The sequence below is a fragment of the Dysidea avara genome, chromosome 6, assembly GCF_963678975.1.
Source record: "Dysidea avara chromosome 6, odDysAvar1.4, whole genome shotgun sequence".
NCBI lineage: Eukaryota > Metazoa > Porifera > Demospongiae > Dictyoceratida > Dysideidae > Dysidea > Dysidea avara.
The window spans coordinates 29,971,160-29,986,928 of record NC_089277.1 but is presented as its reverse complement, the minus strand read 5'-3'; the positions used below and the strand labels follow the sequence as shown (position 1 = coordinate 29,986,928).

General features: G+C 37.5%; 2 protein-coding genes and 1 long non-coding RNA gene across 8 annotated transcripts in view; 1 reads left to right on the top strand and 2 right to left on the bottom strand.

Moving 5' to 3' along the window:
- Window positions 1-5,541, bottom strand: part of LOC136257481 (stimulated by retinoic acid gene 6 protein-like) — a 23,245-nt gene extending 17,704 nt beyond the window's left edge. The window contains exons 1-6 of one of the 2 annotated variants that reach the window (XM_066050701.1): window positions 5,392-5,541; window positions 2,964-3,012; window positions 2,618-2,703; window positions 2,264-2,403; window positions 2,092-2,212; window positions 1,969-2,032 (exon numbers count right to left, since the gene is read on the bottom strand). In XM_066050701.1, coding sequence (XP_065906773.1) covers window positions 1,969-2,032; window positions 2,092-2,212; window positions 2,264-2,403; window positions 2,618-2,703; window positions 2,964-3,012; window positions 5,392-5,468 — 537 coding nt within the window. In that variant the 5' untranslated portion in view covers window positions 5,469-5,541. The remainder of the gene's footprint in view (window positions 1-1,968; window positions 2,033-2,091; window positions 2,213-2,263; window positions 2,404-2,617; window positions 2,704-2,963; window positions 3,013-5,391) is intronic. The other variant, XM_066050702.1, reaches the window with a different exon arrangement.
- Window positions 5,489-15,769, top strand: LOC136257482 (E3 ubiquitin-protein ligase TRIM71-like). 5 transcript variants are annotated; one of them, XR_010702024.1, is made up of 4 exons: window positions 5,489-5,643; window positions 6,080-6,182; window positions 7,580-7,642; window positions 7,713-9,513. XR_010702024.1 is itself a non-coding variant. In XM_066050704.1 (3 exons), the coding sequence occupies exon 3, from the start codon at window positions 13,395-13,397 to the stop codon at window positions 15,252-15,254; it is 1,860 nt and encodes a 619-aa protein (XP_065906776.1). In that variant the 5' UTR covers window positions 5,489-5,643; window positions 6,080-6,182; window positions 13,385-13,394; the 3' UTR covers window positions 15,255-15,769. The 5 variants fall into 5 exon arrangements, 2 of the variants coding, with proteins under 2 accessions (XP_065906776.1, XP_065906775.1); XR_010702025.1 differs by lacking the exon at window positions 7,580-7,642; XR_010702023.1 differs by having other exon boundaries at window positions 7,580-9,513.
- Window positions 7,250-11,591, bottom strand: LOC136257483 (uncharacterized). The gene is made up of 3 exons (XR_010702026.1): window positions 11,461-11,591; window positions 9,149-9,198; window positions 7,250-9,093 (listed from the first exon to the last, which is right to left on the bottom strand). It is a non-coding gene; the product is annotated as an uncharacterized lncRNA (long non-coding RNA).

Sequence of the window (15,769 nt, the reverse complement as noted above, 5' to 3'; positions counted from 1 at the left end):
ACCAAATTTTTCACGTTTTACAACAATTTCTTACCTTCCTGATCATCCACTGAAGAAGTAGTCAACAACAAGTTTCCCATCATTTTAGATAGATTTTAAACCGAGATTGACTGTATCAGGCGAGCTGCAAAAAGGGTGGGAGGCAGGGGCTCTGGAAAGTGGGAAAAATGGTGTTCAAAAATTGAAAAGGAATGTGTTGGGATGAATTAGGCCAAGTTATTGGCATCCAGGACTCAGAACTGGCTAAAATGAAAGGAAATTTACAGCACAGGTCGTTGTCCAACACAATGGAGCTGTACAGTTACACACAGCCATATCCTGGTTGGCCAGGGCTCCATCAAGACCCCAGACCACTCGTACGGCTCACCACTGTGCTTTAAAAAAGCAGCCAGCAAAAGCAGACCACTTTACTCTGGTTGACTGTGACAATGAAACTTGATAGTGTATTCATTAAGCTTTGTGTTTGTGTGAAAAAATCAAACCTCCTGTCTTGGGCGATAAGAACGGTTTTCGTAGATTCAGTCACAGTATTATCAACTACCCTAATAGAACAGTCACTACTATAATGGAACAGTCATTTCTGCAGTTTGGTTAACTGAGAATCCGGGTCCGGACAACTGAGGTTCCACTCACATCTGGCATGGCCTTTGAAGATTCTGACAAGTTTTTCCCTCTGCACCTTGCCCTTCTTTTTATCTTCAATCATGGTGGTTGTCTTCTTCTACATGCAAGGAAACCATACCAAGAAAGTATTTTCCCTATCAAAAATTTCCTTAATTAAAAAAACGTAATTATTTTGAAGCACTTATGTTACTGTAAGAAGTAGATATCTAGCCACATAGCAACTCCACCCCTAGAACATGCCGCCACGCCCTTACACAATCAGATCATACAAGCACACCCTTTCACAATCTAGCTATAATCATCTACATTTTTCACTGCAGAAAACAAAATATGGCAAATTATTCCCGTATTGCATAGCTCACTCAAGATATGCAGGCATAGCAAAATGCTCTAATAAAGCAGCCAAAGCCACATGTACAAACCTGTATATCATAGTTATAATATACTATTATCTTATGTAGCTATGCTCAAATAAGTTAACAAACTAGCACAGTTAAAAAAATTAAATTTAAAAATGAAAATTTTCAAGAGACAAAAAGTAGTGAAACAACATAGTTATGTGAATGACGATAGCTATTACAATGTAGTTATGTGGGAAATCTAGTTTGGCATTAAAGGGACACTCCATCAGTATCGAAGCCATTCAACCATGCATCATTTCACATCCTGTGAAATATTACATAACCGTAATTATATGCACTTTTATGGCAAGTGGACAAGAAACGGCAAGTATTTGGGCTTGTACATCAATCATTATGGTTAGGCAGGTGAGAATAGTAGCATGTTTTCCCAGCTGCACAACAGTATGGCACACGAATAAACAGACGCCTCAACAACAATCGCTGTGTTGCGCTTTGTTAACCACGATGGTCACTCCCCAACCATCCACTGGCTGTAATACATGGCTCAAGTTGTTGTGTAGCATTTTGTAACTCGCTATCCCTTCATAGCGGTATAAGTACAACATTACAGAAACATTTTAGAGACATTCGTCCACTACTTTGTTAATTTTACGTCATCAACTAAGTAACATTGCATCATAAACTTAAATGGCTTCATGATGTAAATAAATTGCCGATGGAGGGTCCCTTTAAATGATTGTGATAATGTGCCAATGTAGGGATTTTCCTACATAGCTAATAGCAACCATCATTCATATCTCTCGTTGCACAACTATTTATCATTGTAACCTTGTACCATTGTCAATGACAATGATAATGCAATGACAATGACAATGACAATGAATGCTTACAAGGCCAATTGTAACATTGTATCATTGTCATTGTAATATAAACTAATAATTTTTAATTACACTAGTGCATAATAAGTACATATGTATCATACCTTTGGAGTGACAGAGCTCACAACCGCAGTACAGTCTGTAATTGCTAACATCTGCTCAGTGAATCTATATACAGAGATAAAATTTACAATACAAATGTGCTGCTATAGGTGTGTAGTACTTACATTATAATAGTATAGATCAACCCAATTGCATGAGAAAGGACTAAAATTTTCCCATGAACGGATGCCACAAGTGCAAAGACAGCAGTAGGAATAATCATCATCGTAATAAAAAGAATGAACCCTGTAGAAAAAGTGCAATAGATACGTAGTAAAAGCATGCATACACATTTACCTCTGAGAATGCTGTCCACACGTCCCATAGGTTGCACTAAGCTACCACCAAATATTAAATTCACAAATACTCCGGATAAAATGCCAAAAACAGCAGCGTACGCCCATCTGTCTCTGGTCTCATGTATGAAGTTGACAGGTCTACAATTTATGTAACATTACAATACTGCAGTGGAGGGTCAATCATCTAAGTCAATTTTATCAATGTTCAGTTATTTCAACAAGTGTATGCTCTATTAGAGTTATGAATCATGCAGGCTTTGTATGTATGGTACTTTTCTGTGTTGTACAAACACCGTACCATTCGGTTTATACAAGTATTTCCACTTATAAGCAACTACAACAAAATACCCACATTGGGACTCCAAAGTATCCTCTGCACACATTAGGGCACTTTCTGACTCTCTTTTGCAGAGCAACGTAGAGAATCAACACTAGTATCTGAAAAAAGAAGACACATGTATGTATACTATAGTTCAATAATTTGCAGAGAGTTAATAAAGGACAAACACAAACAGTGGAGTCGGAGATGCCAATCACAAGAGATGCCAATCACAAGATGTGTCAAACAAATACTGCAGTTACATAGATTTGCTATTGCTTATATAGAGTTTAGGAGCTTGTAAAGCATGCTGATAATTATGTTGTATAACAAATCACTAATATGTACAAAACGTACATACAGCTCCTTGTCAACTCACTGAATATGCCAGCTGGCCAGCAAAAAATCCACTGCTATAATCGGTACATCTACAGTAAGTACATTATTTTAATACTGTTAGATTTCATTTTGGCTTTTGTAATGAATGCATTGCACCAAATGTATTACTTTTGTAGCAATGGTCTGTGCGGCCAACAAAATGTAATTACCCTGCCCACACAAAACAGATTATAATGATGTAGAGTCCATGGTTTCATAGTGCATTAAGTACTGTATGTAGGTAGCATTATGCACTTATCAATGTCATGCTCACACCCCACCCAGGTCGTGTAGCTGGAGGGACTTGTAGGTGATTTGTCACCCAAAGTTCTCTCATAGAGTAGTACACTCTGGCATGGAGCAAAATACAAATAATTATACGTATAAATTATGTGACTGGATTTAATAAAACTTCACTTCAACACAAAAGTTTTTTTTGGAGATATAGCAATTTTAAATAATAACTGTGTACAGTAACTTCACAGTGTTTAGAACTGTGCAAACAAATTCGTACCAATTATTCATCTGTTTATTAGTTGTCACTGTTTAATTTCTACGATGCCAAAATATGCCTTGTTTTGGCAGCTCTATAAATATCACAGATGGTAGTAATAAGGGCAGTGGGTGGGCTTACATATGAAATGGAACAGGAAGACGAGTGGAATCCAGAGGACCGATTTGAGCTTTCCATGGATCCTCCACAAACTAAAAATGAAGGAGAACACAAATGGCGAGCTCTCATTGCAACAAAGCCATGGCCATTGAATGGTGTCAAACTGCTTTCATAGGGTCTGATAAAAGCTGCTGCAGAAGTCAGACTCATCAGTTCTGAAGAAAAGGCAGAGTGGAATATGACAGACTAGTATATTAGACCATTCATCCATTCCTGCTAAAACTTGAGTTTGTGTGTGGAAACCAAGTTATCTCAAATCCAGTCACATATACAAAGCAAACTACTACAGTTGTGGAGATAACCACTCACTGCATTCCTACGCCATAATATCTTGTGAAAAGCTGAATAATGCACATCTTACAACAATTTATTATGACAATAACACATTTTAAACTACAGTATCAATCATTAGTTAGTACTTTGTATCCAGTGCAACTACATAGCACAGTGAATTGTGAAGTTCTAACATCTTCCTGTGTTACATTGAGGTTGCAATTGGCTATCCAAAATCTCGTCACAAATAGTATGGGATTTGTAACTTCTTGTTGTCCCATGTGGCAGAAAATTATAGGTGTACCTGACCTAAGATATGTGGGGAGTAACATTGACTGGTTCTTAGCTCTACAGACTAAATCTAGCCACGTACCCTGTAGCTATTATAATATATAGCTTAGGATAAGTTTAGCTTTTTTATTATACCCACATTTCGTATCAAAACTTTTTTCAAATTTACTGCAAAAATAAAATTATGCGTGTATCAATTTTTAAATACATTTTGTTTTCATAACGCTGGAGTTTTCTGCTTAACATGGACAGAACTAACCTTCAGCTTTCTTTTGTTCAATACAGTTTCATCACAAGGAAATGCTTGTTTTTATATACCAAGGTCCGATGATATGTAATAACTCCCATATTGACAGTTGCACACAACTTATTCCAACAATTCCAAGTCGCATATGGGGAAATCATCATTTTCACAGTTTGCATTATTTAAAGCATTCTATTTGCTGCAAATTGGCAAGGGGGTGACACACAGGCACTCACTGCTTGATCTGCGACCGTGGTCAAACTCTAAGTCAAGGGTCAAGGACACCAAATTTCTGCCAAGTCAACCATCAAGGGCAAAAATTTCCAACCCACAATCAAAAAGTACTGAAATCATCATTGCAAAGTCACAGGTCATGCTCTTAGTCAAAGGTCACAGCAAAAGTTTTGGTGGGTCAAGACTTCGACCACAGTTTCAGATTTACCTACAGTGCATACCTACATGACACCACCTTGAGTTGGTGTGAAATTTAATCTGGGTGTGCCGGTGAGTCAAGTGTTTGTATTAAATAATAAGTCCATATATTTCAATGCACATAAAAATAGCAACTACCCAAAGTGCTGCTTTTTCAGTACTACCATGCTAGTAGATTTTAACAGTCTAATGTGCAGTAATGCACTTTTATCACAAATTCTCAGCACTAGCAACTCATGGCGAAAATTTCGTATGCAAATAGCTAGCTATGGCTTAATTTGACAAAACGGTCATGAGATGGGTGGAAGGGTGGGACTGGGGTTTCATTGCAGCTGTAGGTGCTTGCAGTTTTAAATACAATGAGACATGTACAGTCACTTAAGATATATTATAGTCGTAAACCATAGATAGTAGAGGGCGCAAAACGCCTCAGTAAGTTATCTGCGCAAACGGAAATTCACTGGGCCGATCCTATTGATCTAAAGTGTACAGTCTGAAAATGTGTAACACGCTTACTCTTCATCATCATCATCGATCATCGTACCGTTAGGATAAAATAAAGCATACAGTTCCTCATCCGTTAAATTCGCCATGTCTGCTTCGAGGTCTACCTGGCTCCGCCTTCTGTTCCGCCCTAAATTACTTAAGCGCTAGCGCCAGCTACCAGCTACAGTGTCAATGGGTTTCGTTACTTTCACATCGAATCTAATGGGGAGAGGTGATAGCAGCCAGTGTTCTGTGACTAAGGGGTCTGCCAGAATAACAGAGGTAAGTAATGTATGCAGCAGTATGTATCACATCACCACCAAGATCACCACTGTTACTTTATGCCTGGTTGTAATGTTTTATGCTACAATACCGGTATTAATGCTATGAACAGAACTCTTAACATAGACATGGTAACAATTTCCTTCAGTCCAGATATATTTCAACCTGCCTTGGTCAATTATAGTAGGGGCAAAGGCTTAGATTGTCCCATGCAGTTGCAGTGGTGTTGATAGTTTTGCAGCAGTGTTCGTAGTTGAAGTATTTTCAACTAGAAGAATAGCATAACTATGTAGCTAATGGATAATACTGTAGCCTCCTTCCCAAGGGTCTGAAACTCACTTCATATCTTACAATTTCTGAAACAGTTTTTGTTACTTTCACATTGTTTGATGCACCCCTACATACAATTATGTAACAACACAACACTACATTATAGGTACATCGATAAAGCACTGAGACACATCAAACTCGATACTGGGGATAGGTGACAGCAGCCAGTCTTGTGATGACTGAAGATGATGTATGACAGGATAATAGAGGTATGTATGCATTATGTGTCACATCACGACTGTTACCTTCCATTATCCTTGAGTGTACTGTTTTAAAAATGCTATGAACAGAATTCTTAGTACAAGCATGGTGATAATTTACTTCAGGGATATTTCAACCTACTGGTGACCATCTTTTAATAGGGACCTAGTGTATGTTTGTTTCACTGGGGTGTCACACAAGCACTCACTATTGGATGATCTGCGTCAAAGACAAAATTTACCTTAGCCTTTGGCTTACAGCTTTTGACCTGACTTGAATGGATCTTCCTGAAATTTTGTCTGCTGTTTTAATTAGGCTTAATTGTTAGGTTTTCATCCCTGGCCACACCCAATGCGGCCATTTAGCAATTTTAAAAGTTTGTATAACTAGCTATAGTAAACCAAGAAAGCTGCTGTCTGGCCATGTGAGCCAGCTAGATATAAATCCGTACACCTTCATTGTTACTTTAAGTGTTGAAACTATTTAGGTTTATTATATACATTTACCAATACACACCAGTCCTGTGCTTCCAACAGTCTATAGATATTTCTTAATACATGCTACCTATATAATAACCGGGGGAGTAGGACAAGACCACGTGAATGCGTAATAATGTTGCACAAGTACTTAAAGTGAACTGAATAGACCCTGTACAAAAGTAGAGGAAGGGGCTTGATACATATTTTGCTCTATTTAGTTTGTTGCTTGCAATGGTGTGATTCATGATTGGAAAGATGCTGCTGTTATGGCAAAGGCTAAAAGGGGGGCTAGTTGTGGCCAAAAAGCTAGTTGTAAATGACTTTTGGCTAGTTCTAAAATTTAGACAAAATAGCCAGGTTTACCACAGGAAAGCATACTTACATATTGTACCTCTTAACTCTTTTACAATTTACCACAGGGATTTGACTAAAAGTCTAAAGATGCATCTTGAGATAGCCATTTTCTATTTCATGGTCTACTACTCTGATTAAAAATTACCTTACTAGTTTTAATTTCTTTCTTACAGTTCACTATAAAATAAAATAACCTGAAAATCAATACATTCATCAAATCAATGCAATGCTTCCATGCACATAATTATATACGTAGTTATTTTGTCCCTTCAGCTTGCTAATTATTTCCAGATCTCAATCATTCTCTAAAATCATTTCCAGGTTCAATCTTGGCACACTTACGTTTCAGAAAGTTTCCTTGGGGAGTATGCCCAGACCCCTAGAAATCCCTCTTTACTGCCACTTTGTCTCATGACTTTCACATCAACAGTAACAGTAGGCATCAATGATTACAATACAATCGTTGTTGTATGATCTATTACTTTAACAGGTAGTATGACTACGGTTTAATAAAATATTTTTGTTAGTGCTTTGTAGTGCACATGATCTTGTCCTACCCCCCTGACCTACAGCTGTGAAAGATACATCATTGAAATTGTTACAGAGCTTTGAAACATTTTAAGTTTTTCTATCTTGTAAGTTTTAATATTTATTTATAGGTAACTGTGCATGAGTTTTAACACTTCTTCCCATCTCCCACTGTAGTGATATTTTGTAGTCTTGACTGTTGACTGTGAGTTTGACCACAATCACAGATTGAGATTGACTTAGTAAGTGATACGTGATACCCCTAGTGTTTTGTTTTATAAGCCTAGCACTACAATTAAACAGGTGATTCTGAAGTCACAGTCTAACCCCCCTCCACCATACTCCAAATAATCCACACCCTGTTTGCCCATTGTAATCTATAACATCTGGGTTTTGCACCACTAGCAACGGTAGCAGGCTATCTATCATTGTTGCCAAACAACCAACAACATACTTAGTAACCATAGATACAAGACAATAACCATACATAAGTCCAGGAGTACTACCACCTGAAAACCATTCATAAGTGAATAGAATATAATGAAAGACTAAATACAACAATGAAGAGTGAGGGCTAGCAACAAAAAATCAAAACGTAAAAATTTTGAATCATCCAACACCAAGATGATTCAGGGAAAAACCCACTGGTTTTACCCACATACGCATGTTATGCACATCAGTAATGTCATCAGTAATGACTGAGTTTCTTTCTGTAGCTATGTATGTATTCACTTCTTCATTTTGATGACAGTAGCAGGGGCGGATCCAGGAGTTGGCAAGGGGAGGGGCACAAACAGGCCAAGTTGTAGATGGTTGGGCAGAGCCAGATTCTCTTGTTAGTAGCTGCACTTTTGAAGCAGCAAATAATCACCTCTTAGTAGTGTCTCACTGTTAATTTTGCCATTTTGATTTTTTCAGGTGGTTGTGAAGTCTTAAAAGCTGTTTAAAGGTTCTCTATGTCTTAAACAACAGCAACACGATAATTATTTTAGTGGCGCTTAGCACGCACGAAGGTGCTGGGTAACAATTTCAAAGCTATTTTGGCTTTGGTTCGCTTTGGTTTCAAGTGGATTTGTAATAAATGCTAGTAAAATGTGCATATTTTCATGAATTTAGAAACTGATCTTGGACTGACAAAGTTTAGTAGCTAACTATTTTAATCAGAAGTATGGCTGGCTCCACCACGAGGGGAGGGGGGCATTTGCCCCAAATGCCCCATCCTGGATCCGCCATTGAGTAGTGACTTTCCATGTAGAATTCTGCTGTTCTCCTAATACAAATTTCATTTTGTAAAAAGTTTTTTTAGACATACTTTGTAAAATGAAATACAATAGTAAGTTAATGCAGGTAGCAATGATGTCATCGTCTAATTGTGGGTCAGTCGTGACTACTCGCACAGCAGGTGAAATTGGCCAGTATCTCCTCATATTGTACATAGAACCCTATCATCAAGAGTGACTTTTTTGCTGAAGAGCTGCAGCATTTGTAATAATGTGATGCTAGACTGTGGTACCTTGCTCAATAACTTTTTGTTCCAAGTTTTATGTACATGCTGTAACTGATCATATTATTGTTGTTTAAATATCACATCTTCTTATTTACAAATAACTAACCCTTTGTTATCACATCTTTATAGTAGATCCGATATTACCATAACTTCTTTCTGTAACAGAACATGTATGTTACCTCTATTACATTCAGATGGTAGTCCTAATAATTTATGAATGGAATGTGGCTTATTCGTAGTAATGCTTGACCTGCTAAAACACCCTGAAGCTTTTATTTCAAATGTCCTATGTGGTCCGACAATTTCACTGTTTTATATGTACTAGGAAATACACCATTTGGTCTCCTTTTCTGAATTTGGAACCAAACCATTATGTTTTATTATACTGGACAGTCAGTAATTATTGATGCATCCAGTGGGGGAGGGGGAATGCATAATCAATACAGACACTAACAATAATGTTCATGTAAGTTTAGACAGTTCAAGAGTGTCATTATCTATAACTTCATAATTATCATTTGTACACTCAGTCAGATCGTTATCACCAGGAACTTGTCGCTTCTCCAACAGAGGGGACATTACTTGTTCTAAGTACGATTTCATCATTAAGTATTATTCACAACTTTTCCGTAGTTGACTCTCCAACAAACCCATACATATTCACTGTACACAGAATCACAACTGCACTTTACCTTTGATTTAAACCCCTGGGTTACCACACATGAATTGGATCACTTCATTTGAAGCCTATACGTACTTAATGTCCCTAGCAGTGCAAAACACTCTGTGCTGTACATGATACGAAAGCAATGGATTTTTAAACAACATTTCAGTCTAATAAATAGAGTAGTTACAGTTGTACAGGAGCAGCTTTACATAGTAATAGCATGTTTCAAGCCTTTAGTGAAGGGGGAAAGGGTCCTGATGTAGGGAAAGAGAATAGTGCATGTGCTGAATTGTCGCTGTTCAATATAGTGCAGACCAGCTAAATAAATTACTTCACACTTGGACACGCTAACATAGTCCACATTCTGTGGGTGTACCTTACAATGACAGCGTACAGGACAAAGTTCTTGTAAACAATTTCAATTTACTACATACTGTAACAGTATAGCTGGTATTTTGAAGGCACACACATGCATGTTGCTGTACCTTGATTTGTTTGCTACTGATTATGGAGGATGATTTGATGCCTACCAACTGAGGCGATTCACTTGGTTTGTCTTTTAACTCAGACCCTACTGATTGTGTGCAGTGTAACACCATTTTGCAGTAAATGTACTTGAAATTTAACTGTTAGACTGGAGTGATTCAATTATATCTAATCACGAGCAAGAGTTGAGCTTGCACACACTGGATAACAAAAGGCAGAAATGATAACCCTCTTGGGTTTACTTAATCTCATTGAATATTGGGACAGTCTGTACTAATATATTGCAGGTCCCTATGGTGAATGGGTGAATCCCCCAATTCCTTGTATCCCACCAGTCCCAACATAAGCAGCCCATTGTGTTTATGTTATGAAGTAACTGTTACAGCTGCTCGTGCCTAATTGTATAAAATAATAAAGGCTATCTGCACGCACAACATGGGGCAGGGTACAATACCTTGCACGAGACTGTACTATCAGCAAAGATTGCAAATGTAATTCAATGCCAATATTTCTGTATTAACTAATTCAATGAAATATTAAAAATTAATTTAAGGTGTTTAATACAGCTACTCAACCTATACAGCACTATGCATGACAATAAATTGATTTCAGTGGCTGCTTTGAGCTTCAGTAATGGTGGAGTAATATATAACATACACCTGTAGAATGGCATGACCCACACACTATAGCTAACTGTCACAAATGAAAGGCAGACAGTGCTGCACAGATGATTAGGTACGCAGATATTTAACAAAGTTTTACAGATACAACAGGAAGTACTGACAAAAGAAAAATTTGAAGAATTTGCAATATTATTAATCAGCTTTGACGAATTAAAATTTGAAAAATAAACACTGACTTTTGAGGTGCTTATTGGACAAATTAAAATTTAACCGATTTGTCAAATTTTACTTTTGTCAAAATTTTCCTGTTGTAAATTTAGTTAATATTGTTTCAGAAATTGTACTACAGTATTATCCATTAGCTACGTAGTTATGCTCACAGGAAATTCTAAGGGGAAGGGGGGGATTCTGTAGGTCTAGTTCAACTACCAACACCACTGTAACTGCATGGGACAATCTAAGCCTCTGCCCCTCTACTATAATTGACCAAGGCAAGTTGAAATATATCTGGACTAAAGGAAATTATCACCATATCTATGTTAAGAATTCTGTTCATAGCATTGTAGCATAAAGCATTACAACCAGGCAAACAGTGCTGATCTTGGTGGTAATGTGATACATACTGATGCATACATAACTCACCTCTGTTATCCTGGCAGACCCCTTAGTAGCACGTCATCACAGGCCACTGGCTGCTGTCACCTCTCCCCAGAATCGAGGTTTGATCATTATGGTTTGATAAAGCTGTAAAGCATGTCAGTGTGCTTAATAATTATTTTATAAAAGCGCCTATAGCGCAGTGTTGTTACGTAATTTTACGTAGGGAGCATCAAATGATGTGAAAGCATAAGTAACGAAACCCATTTCAATTTTGCTACTGACGCGAGGTGCTACACAGGCATTCGAAGGTGTGTTCAAAGTTTATTGTCAGTGGAATGTTGATTTAGCTAATGTGTCTTAAGGTGCGGGCTGGTGTTTCCAGGCAACAAACAAACATGCATTAGAAATTCTCGTTTCTCCCAGATTGTAATGAACTAGGTTATGTATGGTATAAATGTGAGTGGTAATGCACTTCAATGTATTACCCCACTACCCCCCGCTCGGGCATATATGGGGATTTGACGCAGCCGAATGTCAAATGCAGTGCAAACCTATCGTGTCAAATCCTCATCACTGTTGGCCACAGTTGCAACGTGGGGATTTGACATAGCATAGAAAGTTACAGCAAAACAATCGTCCAATGCCCTATAGTGGGACAACAGTTTTATGTCAATAGACCAGTTCATTTAAATGCAATTAGTGTTAATTGCGTATGACGTAATTTTTTAACAACTGTGGATGCCCATAAAAATGTATTGAAGCCATTGAGAAAACGATGATAATCGATGGTTAAATGTTACTTACAAAGTATACGGTATGTTCCAATTCTCTGTACATAGAACGAAACTACATTAATTTCTCTTTCGCTTCGTGGTTGTCTGCTGTGAATAGGGTAAAGGATGAGTGAGTTATAGAGCCGCAAAGTTTAAGATTTTGCTGAACAACGCTTTTCATGGCTGGTAAAAGTGAGTCTGTACTTGAAAACCATTCAGAACTGACTGGCAAAGCTTTGTAGTAGAGTTTCCCCGTGGTTCTCGTCAAAGATAAAGGCTAGCTACTAGAGATTTAATGGACCAACAAGCAAACACTATCCAGGTGATCCTAACGCTTGTTTTAGTGTTGTTTTTCCATAGAAACAAGCACCTGCTTGTATGCTTCTAAAAAACTTTTTTTACCAGGCGCTTTCGACTTCAGCTTTCGACTTCAGCAGCTCATAACTCGCCAATCATTACACCTAGAAGCAGCAGACAACCACCATCAGGTGTAGAAATTAATGTGGTTTTCCATGCTGTCTTCAAAACTGCAAAAGAGGTTCTTGTATTGATGAATGAGTCCATTTGCGTTGGGCCTTAGAATCGTGACTACAATTCTTATCAAAAAACCCTCAATAGAACACTACTGTTGATCTGATGATCGATTACATCATTATGCTTTACACACAATCCCAGCAGTTGTGGTATCTAGTTTTTAGTTTTACCATTTTGTACTAATTGAGATAGTAAGTTGAATTTAAATACATTAAGGTAAGTACTTAGGACTCACCTATTTAAATCTATATAAATTGTCCTCTTTGTGTTATTCCGTGGTCTGCTCAATGGCTGACATGTGGTGGGTAGAAATACGCATCCACGTATTGCCCAAACAGTAATTTTACCGAGTAGTGATATAAAACTTAGCAACTACATTGAGCCTATAGTCTGAGAATCTGTAAACCCAAACCCACAATCAAACACTTTGTATCACTTAATGTAAAGAGTCAAAATGTAACATATCTTTGAACTGGTTAGGCATCAAAGCCATGAACAAACTGCATTGATATTTCCCAGGCAATATGAAGACATTACTCAGGGAATATGTGAGTTATAAAACCTTGAGCAGTGACCTTGAATGCCCATGCTAAAGTGGAACATATAATTATACAGAATAAACCATTTTGTCATATTAACATGTGATGCTATTTTGTTAGGTGAACATTCATGGCAGGAGAGCCATCAAAAGAAAAAGAGGTGGGCCTAGATAACTTGACTTGTCCAGTCTGTAACCAATTGTACAATAAACCCAAGTATTTACCATGTCAACACTACTACTGTCAAGCATGTTTGGAGAAAATCCAAGTGGGATACAAGATTGTGTGTCCAGAGTGTACGGATGAGGCTACTCTGTCTGAAGGAGGAGTTAATGATCTACCAAAAAATTTCTTCATTGCTCGTTTGGTAAATGGAGTAATTCTTAAACTTAAAGTGAAGGATGAAGTAGAAGTGAAGTGTGATGAATGTGATGAGGAGACTGTTGTAGCGTACTGTCCTGAATGCAATTTCTTCTTTTGTAATATTTGTAGTGAGTCCCACCAACGTAGCAAAAGATATCGTGACCATGGTGTCCAGTTGTTAACTGAACTGAGATCTAAGAGTGATAATTCCATACAGCTCAACACTGTGAAAGTTCTTTTGTGTCAGAAACATGACATAGACCTTCTTTTCTACTGTGAAACATGTAGAGAATTGATCTGTGTTTATTGTTCAGTAAAGGACCATGCTGGACATAAACATGATGCTGTGAAAGAGGTCGTAGGCAATGCCAGAAAACTTTTGAAAACACTTTCAGCTTCTCTAGATGAAATGATTTCTGATATCCATGCAGTTCAAAGAAATGTTAATGATATGCAAGAAACGATCACACAGAAAGGCACTGAATTAGACAAAAGAATTGATGAATATTATGATAGACTGTTTCAAAGGTTGATGGAGCAGAAAAAAGAAATAAAGCTGCGTCTAGCAGATGTCCTATATTTTAAGAAAAAGTTAGGATCGGTTCAATTGGAAGATTTAGAATCTGGGAAGATGGAGATGTTAAGAATGAAGGAACTCACTGTTGCTGCAGAAAGCAGCTCTGATCAAGAATTTTTATCTGCAAAAAACCAGCTCTCAGATCAAATGCTACAGTTGCACAGCAGATATGGAGGACTGAACTTAGAGCCCACAGAAACAGACTCAATGGAGTTTACCTTTCAGAATTCAAATTTTCCACAATTTGGCAAATTACAGTCAACAGCAAATGTAGCTCCGAATTGTACTAAGATATTGTTTATTCCGGGGTATGCAGTGAAAGGCCAAAAAATACAGTTTGTAATTGTCACTAGAGACAGCTGCAATAGTCGTTGCATTAGGGGTGGTACCACAGTATTAGTTAAACTGGAAAGTACCATAAAGAAATCTATCCCTGTACAAATTATAGACAAAAATGATGGAAGTTACATTGCCTCCTTTGTGGCACTGCAAGAAGGCAAATTTAAACTGATTCTATGCATTGATGAACAAACAATCCAGAAGGCTCCCTTCATAGTGCATAAAAGTTACAGTGAATTGAGTAAAGGAAACAGGACAATAGGCATTGACAAGAAGATGGATAAGCCATGGGGAATTGCTTTCAATAATTACACAGGCGTGTATGCAGTAAGTGATATCTCCAAGCATTGCGTATACATATTTGATAACCAAGATATCTTTGTCAAAGAGTTGGGTAGCCACGGAAGTGAAGATAGCCATTTTGATGGTCCACAAGGAGTTGCTTTTGATAGCCACGACCAGTTGTACATTGCTGATTTCAACAACCACAGAATCCAAAAGTTTGATCACAATTTTATGTACCTACAACAATTTGGTAAAGAAGCAGCTGGCAATGAAGAATTCGGTCCAGTGGCTATTGCAGTACACAATGAGAGACTTTACGTCGTTGACAGTAATAATAAATGTATCTCTGTTTTTCTGACCAATGGCTTTTTTTGTCTCACGTTTGGATCAGAAAAGCTGGAATGTGGCAGTCAATACACGCAATGAAGTATTTGTTGCTGATAGTATAAATCATTTTGTGCATGTATTTAAATTGGATGGAGTTTATGTTAGCAAATTTGGTAGCAGATGTAGAGGTCGGGCATATAGCATTCGTTGTCTAACCACTGACTTTTATGGATTTGCACTTGCAACTGATTTTTCAGAACATCGTGGATTGGTCTTTGACAAGAATAAAAACTGTGTGCATTGTTTTGGAGTAACTGGTTCTGGAGTAGGTGAACTAAAAAATCCCTGTGGCATTGCTATCAGCCCCTGTGGCAGTATTTATGTAGCTGACTGTGGCAATTCCAGGCTTCAAGTATTTTCTGATTTCTGATTTTTTAAAAGTAGGGAAATAGTTTTTTTTGTAGTAATACAAAGCTATACAAATAGTTTTTTTTCAAAGCTATATAATAGCGGTATAATAGTTTTTTTGTAATAATACAAAACTATACAATAGTAGTATAGTAGTTTGTTTTTATCGTAGTAATACAAAGTTATACAATAGCGGTATAATAGTT

What these genes read in the sequence shown, in the direction of transcription:
- LOC136257482 (XM_066050704.1), top strand. Translation starts at nt 13,395, where the DNA reads ATGGCAGGAGAGCCATCAAAAGAAAAAGAGGTGGGCCTAGATAACTTG.